General features: G+C 44.7%; 1 protein-coding gene across 1 annotated transcript; it reads left to right on the top strand.

Moving 5' to 3' along the window:
* Window positions 1-1,725: 1,725 nt before the first annotated feature.
* On the top strand, window positions 1,726-9,027 carry PDCD2L (programmed cell death 2 like). Its single transcript, XM_035117761.3, has 7 exons — window positions 1,726-1,942; window positions 3,735-3,898; window positions 4,465-4,528; window positions 6,382-6,776; window positions 7,441-7,548; window positions 7,653-7,804; window positions 8,832-9,027. Exons 1-7 carry the CDS (start codon window positions 1,805-1,807, stop codon window positions 8,960-8,962), a joined length of 1,152 nt encoding a protein of 383 aa, XP_034973652.3. The 5' UTR covers window positions 1,726-1,804; the 3' UTR covers window positions 8,963-9,027.
* The last annotated feature ends 1,372 nt before the right edge of the window (window positions 9,028-10,399 follow it).

The raw sequence follows: 10,399 nt of genomic DNA, 5'->3' as shown, positions 1-10,399 counted from the left end.
GTGTTCTCTTTCATCATACTGTAACCTTTCAACTCTGGGAAGAAATTGGCAGGGCTTATAATTGTGATAGATTTAAAAAATTAAGCAAAACTGGATTTTTAAAAGATTTTTGCTATACTGTATATTTTTCTCATAAAATTAATATGGTTTTAAATGAAATCTGAATACATACATGATCTAAATCTGAATTTGCAACCTCTTGCAAACTTATTAAATGCTGTTTTCTTTGTAAGGAAAGAATTGGGTTAGATAGTACATGTTTTTTATCGCTTGGTACAGAGGGGCAGGAACTTGAGGTCATCACAAACTAGAAAGGTTTTGCCATCTTTTGTTTCACTGGGATGATCGACAGTCCTTTTAATGCCCAGCACGAACCTGAATTCTGCAGTTTGTTCACTTTGAAATTATTAATATTTATAGAAAGTGCCTGGATATTTATTTTGTATCATGGAAAAACACTGTTTTGCCTAGTAATTAGCATCCCTTCCTCCTGAAAATCTCCAGGCAGTAATGACAATCCAAGCTTACACATATATTTATTCAGAATTATGTTACATGTTCTTCATCGGGGCTTATTTCCAAATGAGGCCTGGTGTGGAAGCCTCTGACCTTCATTTAAGTAGTATTGCTTAGTATCTCTGCTTATGTATATGCCTTCTCTATCAGCACACATAATTCTATGGTAGAATAAGATGTGTGGGTGCCTGGTCACAGGTTTTGAATGATGCATTAAGCAAATAACTGGTGGTCGTTGGTCTTATTTCATTTAGATGGCAAAGGGTAAATAATGGGGGAGGAGTTAAAAGGGAGTAGGTTTCAGAAAGAGCCCTGTGTGGCTGTCACTCAATACCTTTTAGTCATTGGAGAAGTGAATTGGAATGTATGATTGTCCAGCAAATTTGTACATTTGAAAACGATAAACTTGGTTTAAATAAATATGAAAATGGCACTAAGCTAGTACCAGAACACTCAGTGTGCGCTGTTTTTTGTCTAGCAACCTTTGTTCCTCTCAGAATGGAAGGACTGCCCAGAAGTCACTAAGATCACTAATTAAAAAGAAAAGGGGAACAAAAGCACATTTTAACTGCACTCATAAATTCCACGTGTGCATGCGGTTTTTTGTTTTAATAATAGCTAAGATCTTGCACTATTAATACAGCTTATCCTAACAGGCATAGGCAAACTCAGCCCTCAATATGTTTTGGGACTACAACTCCCATCATCCCTGACCACTGGTCCTATTAGCTAGGGATGGTGGGAGTTGTAATCCCAAAACATCTGGAGGGCCGAGTTTGCCTATGCCTGCCCTAACTAGTGATTTCGTCAGCCTTCTGTAACCTGGTGCCCTTCAGTGTTTTATCTTTTAGCTATTTAAAAGGTTGGCCCACCCACTGCCTCTCATCCTAGGGTTATTGTAAGGGTTGAATGGGAGTGGGGATCGTGTTCGCCACCCTGAATTCTTGGATAAAAAGGATATGTATAAATGCACGCAATAAAAAAGTATATAGCCCTATGGCAAGAGGTGCTGGGAATGAGAGTCCAAGGGGGGCAGGAAGCCCCACAGGCGAAGCCCATTCCGCCATCCGTCCATCCTGGTCTGCCTGGACCTCGACCTCTTTCCCTCTCCCCATTCAACTTCCTGCCATCCTCCTTGCGCGGGAGGCTTTCGCGAACTGAAGAGCTTTGGCGCGCCTCGGCTGCCTTATGCACGTGAACTCTGACGTCGGCAGCCGCGGCTTCCGGGCTTCCCCCGGGCCCCACGTGTTCGTCACGCCGAGGGCCGGGCTCTCCCGTCGCTCTGCCCATGGCGGCTGGCGCCGCTTCTCCGCCTGCTCCTCCAGTGCTCCTGGGCCTGCGCGATGCTGCTGTGCCGCCGACGGGCTCCTGCCAGGGCGGCCTCCTTCAGCTTCACGGGGCGGCGAGCAAAGTGGGCGGCTCTGCGGTGAGGAGGAGGAGACGGGCTGCGTGGCAGGGTCTGGAGAGCGTAGGGTCCTTTCTGAGCCCCCTCGGTGCCTGCGGCGGCGGCGGCGGCGGCGGGGGCGGGGTGGGGAGAGAAACCGCCTCCCCCCACCTCTTTCTATCCCCTTCTCAAAAAAAAGTCCCCAAAATCGTCCCTTCACCTCGGTTCTCAGTCCGAGTTTATGTGGGTTTACTCGGAAGTAAAGCCCAGTGTGAGTCCAGGAACCCGCAGGTAGGGTAGCTGTGGCAAAAAAAAAAAAAACGGAATCGCTGCTTAAAAAAAAGGATCGGAGGTGGTGGCACGGAAGTGTCTGCTGCAAACCCATTCAGTGACTCTGCAACCAGCTGTGGACGACGTTGCTTGGGCTTTAAACCGCAGTCCGAAAGTAAAGTTTCTGAAGGGAAGGGCCCTTATATACTATGCTCTGTGTACTCTAAACATGGTCCCATTTTCAGTCCCCGGCATCTCTGACGCCGAGTCTGGCCGGAAAGTAACCCCTGTATTCCTGGGCAGGCTCTGCAAAGTAGCTTTCAGTGTTTCACTTCCTTGAATAGAGTAATGGGATGATAACCCAAACCTGGGTTGTGCCAAAGAGGCCTTCTGACTCCTACTCCTCCACGAATCCTCTAAGCAGAGCATGAAGACGATGGCCCTTCGCTTCTGTTGTTCCCTTGCTAACTGCTATTTATACCGGAGCACAAAAGCACTCTCCCCTACAGTAGATTCCAGCATTTGTTTTTCAGAAGCATTGTTACCTCTTAAGTGTATAGCCATCACAACTAGTACCCATCGATAGACTCTTCCTCCATGAATTTGTCTAATCCTCTTTTAACGTCATCCAACTTTGTGGCCATCACTGCCTCATGTAGGCGCAAGTTCTATAGTTTGAACTCTGTGCTGTGTGAAGAAGTGGATACTTTTATCTGTCCTGAATCTTCCAACATCCAGCTTCATTGAATGTCCTTAAGTTATTAGAGAGGGAGAAAAACATTTCTCTATCCACTTTCTCTATGCCAAGCATAATTTTATAAACTTCTAACATGTCACCTCTTAGTTGCCTTTGCTCTAAACTGAAAAGTTCCAGACTCTGCATCCTTTTTCATAGGAGTCTTTGCACTCCCTTGTAGAATGACTGGTAGCCATTGGTAGATCTCTCATTCCTCATGAAGCTGTCTAATCTCCCTTTGAAAGCCATCTAAACCAGTGGCCACTGCCACTTGACGGACTGTTTTGTGTGCCACGATAGGCCACAGTTCATATTAGACCGTTTAAAACCATGATTTAATCTTAGGCCATGATTTAATTATAAATGTGCCTCCTCACTGCTACACAAGTCACTAGGCAGTTCCTGCCTCCCCACCAGCCAACTCCACACGTATGGTTCCTGTGCAGCGCAAGCAAACCACAGTGCAACTTGTCATGTTGTCTGAACCTAAACCTAAACCATGGTTTGTTTGTTAAACCACAACGGGTTAGCCAGAAATAAAACTGAAAACAAAACTTCACTCTAAAGTGAAGCATAAGCTTCAAGTTACATGTCATGTCATAATGGTGATCCAAGTGGCTTGTTTTGAGACAAACGGACTTATTATGATATCTGAAAAAGACATATGTGGCATAATTGTTGAACTACTTTTATTAATGGGTAGTTGTGATGAGTAGAACAAGGGAGTGCTGCAGATCAGAGAGCAGCTTTAAGGGATAAGTGCTCCCTTTTGGAAGGTTTTTTTTGCTGAAAACACAATAATCTACTTCTTTTTCCTTTTTGCCCTAGGACTGTACCCCTTTAGTCACTCTGGTTCATCCTGCCTGTGGGGTTTGCAAGGCTGGCTTGGCACACATTGTTCAGATCTATTGTCCCCTTGAAGGCTCACCGTTCCACCGCATCATTAACGTGTTTGCTTGCACAATGCAAAGCTGCTGGGGGAACTCCAAAAGGTGTGTGGCAGTTTATTTGCCTTTGCTCTGTGATTGGGGCAGCGCTGAAAGTGGCTCTTGGATGCTAGAGTCATATACTTAAGTAAAAAATAAATACTTTATAGCATGTTGGAAGCTCTCTCAGCAATTCTTCCAACCTTGCAAGGTAAGTCAGTTCTATCCCTTATTGCAGATTTGGAGGGCAAGGAGATTTGAATCAGTGAGAGCGGCATCTGCCCATGGGTAGAGTTAATGCCTTGTATCTTGAAGGTCCCTGTTTCAATCCCTGGCATCTCCAGGTAGGAGAGTAAATGCCTCTTTTCTGAAATGCTGGATTGCCACTGCCAGTCAGTGTAAACAATACTGAGAAAGATGGAACCCAGTGGTTTGACCCGTGTAAAGTAAGGTAGCTTTCTGTGTTTCTAAAACCACCTAGTGATGGAGAAGGGAGTCAAACCACGGGCTGCCTGATTTATATTTTAGCCCCCTATACTATGCTAGTAGTAATACTATGAAACTTGAAAACTTTGACCCACCAACATGACTTCCATTTCTTTCATCCTGCTTGGCTTGCTGCACATCTAAAGCTGGAAGGTGTTGCGGTCCCAGTATCTGCAAGTGCAAGGAAAAGAAATGCAAGACTGCAAGCAGGTATTGTGCACCATCAGGGAAATTTTCTTTAGGTCACGGGGAGTCAACCTTTTTATACCTACTGCTCACTAATGCATCTTTCTTGATGGTAAAATTTCCCTACCGTCCACCAGCGTTCAATGGAAGGGGGATTCAGCTTGTACCAGAGAGCCCCCTATCGCCCACCTACAATCCTAGTGGGTGGTAGGGACCAGGCTGACAACCCCTGCTTTAGGTAATAATAGCATGTGGCCAAAGGTAACTGACATTTGGCCTTGTAGTACCTGAGACTTTTAGCATCTCTTCCCTCTTACAAACATAGCAGCTGCACAATGTTGCCTGCTGCTCCTAAACAGGCATGGATGATTTCCCTCTCACACCCCTTGGGATCATGGCATGTGTGGGAGAGAAGGAGGTTGAAACCTTCCTGCTCAGCATGCCGGCATGAGGATGAGAATACAGGTACATGCTCTGCGTATGTTGATCTGTAGAGATCAAGGGGACTCTCTGTGCATTTGGTCAGGGAGAGTGTGCTGTTTAACCCTGCTTATATATTTGAAGCAAAAACTGCAAAGTGTTTTGTTGTACCTTAAAACGAACATGTTTCTTATAGCCCAGTTTTGTAAGTATATTATAGCTTATTATTGAATCGGCTTAGAAGAGTTTGACAAGTAGCCCTAATACAGTGGTACCTCGGGTTACAAACGCTTCAGGTTGCAAACTCCGCTAACCCAGCAATAGTACCTCAGGTTAAGAACTTTGCTTCAGGATGAGAACAGAAATCGTACTCCAGCGGCGCTGTGGCAGCAGGAGGCCCCATTAGCTAAAGTGGTGCTTCAGGTTAAGAACAGTTTCAGGTTAAGAACGGACCTCCGGAATGAATTAAGTAATTAACCAGAGGTACCACTGTAGAGAAATTGACAAACAAAATATGACTAAAGGACAGAGACTTATTTACAACTGATGGGTAGTTTTATGGATTACATGGAGAAGAAAAACAATCCTGAACTCTCATATCTTAGAATTTTGAAGTGTCAGGCATAGCTCTAGTGGCTTTAGCCCAAACGTAGCAGAGTTTTCCTGCACAGCGCAGAAGCTAGTTGAGGTGGAAATGACTAGTCGGCTAGACGCAGAATAACTATTTACAGGATTTATTAAAAGAAAATAAAACCAGCAGAGTTTCTGCATACAAAGCAAAGCAAAATAAATCCTCTCTGTCTCTCTCTTTTCAACCATACACAGCACTCCTACTCCTAACACCCAACAAGAAACAACTGTGCTAGCATTCCTAGATAACAGAGTTCAGTGCTGGTCGTTAACCAATCAGAGAGTAGTTTCCAGGCCAGGCAGACCTTGGCTTTCTGCCAAGAGTAAATTGACACTGCCTTGAGTTAATTGTGTGAAGCAAGAATCTGTAAGTTTCCCATGAGATCCAATTATCAGAAACCGAACATCATAAACATCCAAACCTTTTTGGTTGCTCTTGGTTAAATAATATTCTACGCTTTAAACTACTGACAGTGTATTTTTACACTGCATTTTCACTGTATACTTCGAGATATTTTGTTAAGAGGGGATGTTATTTTCAAAAATCAATAAAGCTATAATTCAGAAACGTAACAAGTTTCTGATGACATCACTTTTTGAGGACTGGCGCCCACCACTGGCACCCACGAAAAAGTGAGTCTTTAAGGTGCAACAAAGCTTTTTGTTGTTGTTTTTCTGCAACAGACTAATGCAGCAACTACCCCTCTAGAAATTATTGCTTTATTTCTGTGGGGCTGTACTACTTACAAAATGTCAAATGTGGATACAACTTCTTTCCAGGACCTTTGATTTGGAACCTACCTAAGGTTGTGTCCTTGTATTCACAGAAGCAAGAATGCCTGCCTGCAGCCAAGGATTGGTGTGAGGAAGCAGATGACTGGGGAGAAGGCGATGAGGCAGCTGCTTCTGAATACACTACAGGCCACAGCCATGACTTGCTTGCAGTGTCGGACTCTTTGCTCAGAGAAGGAGATTGTGCCGCACAGTTCCAGGGTCTCAGCCTGGAAGCACCCCCCAGTGCCTCCCACCCTTTGCACTCCCATAATCCACCTGGGGAAGAGCAAATCATGCCCAGCTGTGTCCCTGAGTTCCGACCTTACTACATCAGTGTTGTGGAAGAAGACGACTTTCTCTGCTATGAAGATACAGGCCATGCCCAAAGACTCTTGAAGGAGTATCAGCAGAGGGAGGGTCTTGATTTGGAACAATTGATGTTGGAAAGGTGAGCCATGGGGTTGGGGCTAGTGTGCAACTCCCATCAGATCCAGCCATCATGGATGTATGATGTTGGGGCTGATTGGAGTTGTAGTCCAAAACATCTGGAGGGCAACAGGTTGGCAAATGCTGTTTTACTGCCCCTGCTGGCCAGTGCTCGTTTTGAAAAAAGGCAACCCAGTGGTCAGTATTAGATAGCTTCTAAATACATTATTTGGCTTACACAGCCCAATCCCAGAACAAAATCCCATCCACTAGTAAGGGTAAACCTGTAGTATTTTTTTTCAGTATAATGGTTGGTTTGTGCTGGATGGGTGCATGGAAATTAAAGTTGTGTGTGACATTTTAGGAAAGGGCCTCCGTGGTAGAGGGTCTGCTTTGCAGGTGGGCGTTGCCAGGGTTCAATACCCAACATCTCCTGGTAAGGCTGAGAAAGTTTCCACACCTGAAACCCTGAGAGCCACTGCCAATTTAGATAGTATTGACCTTGATGCATCAAGCCATCTTCCTGTATTCTTGTGTCTGGTTACTGACACAACTGCTCAACTAATACCCAGTGCATTTATTCATTCCCTGTTAAGTAGAAAAGATTCCAGAGTTTGTGCTGTCCTTTTGGTAATTTCACAGTTACTGTAATATTTGCAATTTCTCCCCCCACACCACATGCTTAGCTACGCATCTGATGGTGAGAAGTATGAGAAAAGTGAAGCTGAAAAGAGACACCAGGTGTTCCTTAAGTTTATGAAAAAGATATCTCTCTGCCCGGAACAGATCTTAAGGTAGGCTGACCATTTTCATTTCTCTGTGTTGGAGAATAGGTCTTTAGCCGGAATGAAATTAGCCTGTCTTTAGACACTTTCTACTATCCTCTTTTAACCATTAGGTATTCCTGGGGTGGCCAGCCTTTATTTATCACCTGCCCTTCGACAGACATTGGGTCAGCAGCCCCACCTTGTAATATCTGCAAAAGCAAGAGAATCTTTGAATTTCAGCTTATGCCAACCTTGGTCAGCATGCTCAAGACAAGAGTTGACGGTGAGAAGCCCTTTCATTAAAGAATTCCGTTTGCAATTATTCCCTTAGACATCTGGTTAGTGGAGAAGAGGATGCTGGGCTAGATTAGCCCCCTTTGGTCTGATCCAGCTTCAGGGTTCCTCCAATGTTCCTTTTCTTCATCTCCCGTTCTTTGTTTTATGAACTTGCACACAGCGTATCTTAAATTATTTTTTGTATGTTCGCAGAAACAAAAAGAACATCAAAGGAACACCTTTCTTTTCTTTTTTTGAGGAAAACTGATTAAATTGTGAGAAAACAACAGAGGTATCCAAAGGGGGTAGTCATTGCTGTGCTTTAAATGAACTTTCAGAAACATCTCCATGGGAACAAAGGAAGCTGTCTTCTACTTTGTATTGTCTATAGCAGGGCGGCACAACTTTTCATACCAAGTGGGATGCAAGAACCTATGGGCTGTACACTGCCTTGTTGCATGCTTGGACATAGCCGGGGGGGGGCAGCTGCCCCCCTAAATCAATAAAAAGACATAGCAAACTGAGGTTCTCCCCCCCCCCCTCAACAAAAGGCCTGGCTACACCCATGGTCGCAGGTGGGACAGGGGAGCCAAAATTTGATTCCCTCCCCAAGGAACCGGGCTTTGGGAAGGAGGCATGTGGCTCTGGCAGGGTCCTAGAGCCCTGCCACCTTTTCCTCAAAGCTGGGAAAGCCCTAACTAGGCTTTGGGAAGGAGAATGGAGGAAGACCCTGTCAGACCTCTCATACCTCCTTTCCAAAGCCTAGTGCCTCACATACTCAACTTTGGGGAGGCAGTGTGAAGGCTGGGGGAGGGGTCGTGTTGCCAAGGGCCACCCTGGTCTACACTGACTGGCATTGACTCTTGGGGGTTTCAGGCAAAGATGTTTTCCCAGCCCTACCTGGAACCGCTTGAGAATGAATCAGGGACATTCCACATGCAAAGCAGATGCTCTGTCACATGAGCTACAGCCCTTCCCCACACATGGGTGAGTATAATAATATTAATGCTTTTCTTTTCTTTCCCCCTCACCAGATGTGTCAGTGGAATTTGGAACAGCATTAGTGTATACCTGTGAGAAGAGCTGCTGGCCGGCCAATCAACCAACAGCCTTGGAAGAATTTATTTTTGTACAAGAAGATCCAGATCAGAAATTATTTAAATAGATTTTATTTAATTCCTTGCTTAAATGTAGCTGTGGTTTTTTAATAAAATAAAATAAATGCAGTAACAACTTGGTCAAGATGCCAGCTTTCTGTTTAGTCAGTCTATGATTAGTGAATTGATGAGTAGCATGCCCAAAACTATAACTCATGCAGAGACAGAGGTTTGGACTCCTCTGGCAATTCTTGCTCTCTTCTACAAGCCTTCACCAAACTGGTGCCCTCCAGACATTCTGGACTGACTGGAGCTGATGGGAGTTGTAGTTTGAAGTGTCTGGAAGGCCCCACATTGGTGATGTCTGCATTTACATAGCATGATTCCTTTTGACTCTGAGTAGCATGTTTGAACTCAGTTTCCAATTCTGGGCAATAATTGACAATGGTTTCCCACTCTAGAGAAATGTAAGAGAGACGAAATCCCATAATTCAGAACTCACAGACATTTAAAGAAGCTGAACGGTGGAAGATTCAAAATGGATAAAATAAAGTCCTTCTTCATGCAGCACACAGTTAAACTATGGAACTCACTCACACAGGAGGCAGTGATGCTCAGATCCTGCTCACATGTGGCCCAGTTCTACTGTAAATTGAAATCCCAATACAGTACTGTAGTTTAGCTACTCTTTGATGCAAATGCTTAAGATAGAAGGGAAATAAAAATAGTATATGGAAACTGAAGGGCACCCGAGAAGCTCAGACATAGAGGACTACCAGCAAGAAAGGCAAGATGAAGGCTGAAAGTAAAATGAGGGTGGGTGTCTAGTTAGAGCATGTGGGCAGGGTGGGTGCAGACTATGACTCTAACCTTTTGGTTTTTCAGGGCCCATTTGTGCAGTTTCAGAATAAAATGTTTCTTCAAAATCAACTCTACGTGTTCTGGGGTTTTCTACACACTGATGTGCAGAGTTGGTGCAGCAACTACTCTGCCACAGGCAACAAAATGTCTTGTGCACCAGAATTAAGTGGCAAGACCAATTGTGGATTGTAGCACCTGAGTGGGATGGTGGGGTTGCCTACATCTCCCTTTGCCTCCTCCTTTCCATACCATGATGCTCCCATGTGCAAGTTTCTTCTGCGAAGGCTTCACCCTCTCTCCAGCACTTAACATTGCCAACTGGTAGCTGCAAGGATCTTAAGTCCACAGGCACAATTTATTTAATTGATTTATTGCATTCAACTCCCACCTTCCTTTCTCCCCCATCTTCATTTAATTCCCACTACAATGCTGTGCTCCTGCCAGCCTAGCAGTTCAAAAGCACATCAAAGTGCAAGTACTGTAGATAAATAGGTACTGCTCCGGTCACAACCCCAGTCGTTTGCGACTGGACCTAATGGTCAGGGGTCCCTTTACCTTTACCTCCTAGGTTCCTAACTATTACACCAGCTGGTTCTCTCACAATCCTCCCCCCCCCCGTTTTTATCCCCACAATCACCCTGCTT

This window comes from Zootoca vivipara, chromosome 6 (assembly GCF_965207765.1).
Source record: "Zootoca vivipara chromosome 6, rZooViv2.hap1.1, whole genome shotgun sequence".
Taxonomy (NCBI): Eukaryota; Metazoa; Chordata; class Lepidosauria; order Squamata; family Lacertidae; genus Zootoca; species Zootoca vivipara.
Note: the sequence above shows the minus strand (reverse complement) of the source record. Positions and strands in the feature narration are given on the sequence as shown.

Excerpts from the sequence above, each read along its gene's own strand:
- PDCD2L (XM_035117761.3), top strand. The coding sequence starts at position 1,805 with ATGGCGGCTGGCGCCGCTTCTCCGCCTGCTCCTCCAGTGCTCCTGGGC. Across the intron at positions 1,943-3,734 it reads GCAAAGTGGGCGGCTCTGCG|GACTGTACCCCTTTAGTCAC; the intron begins GTGAGGAGGAGG and ends TTTTTGCCCTAG. Across the intron at positions 4,529-6,381 it reads AAATGCAAGACTGCAAGCAG|AAGCAAGAATGCCTGCCTGC; the intron begins GTATTGTGCACC and ends TTGTATTCACAG.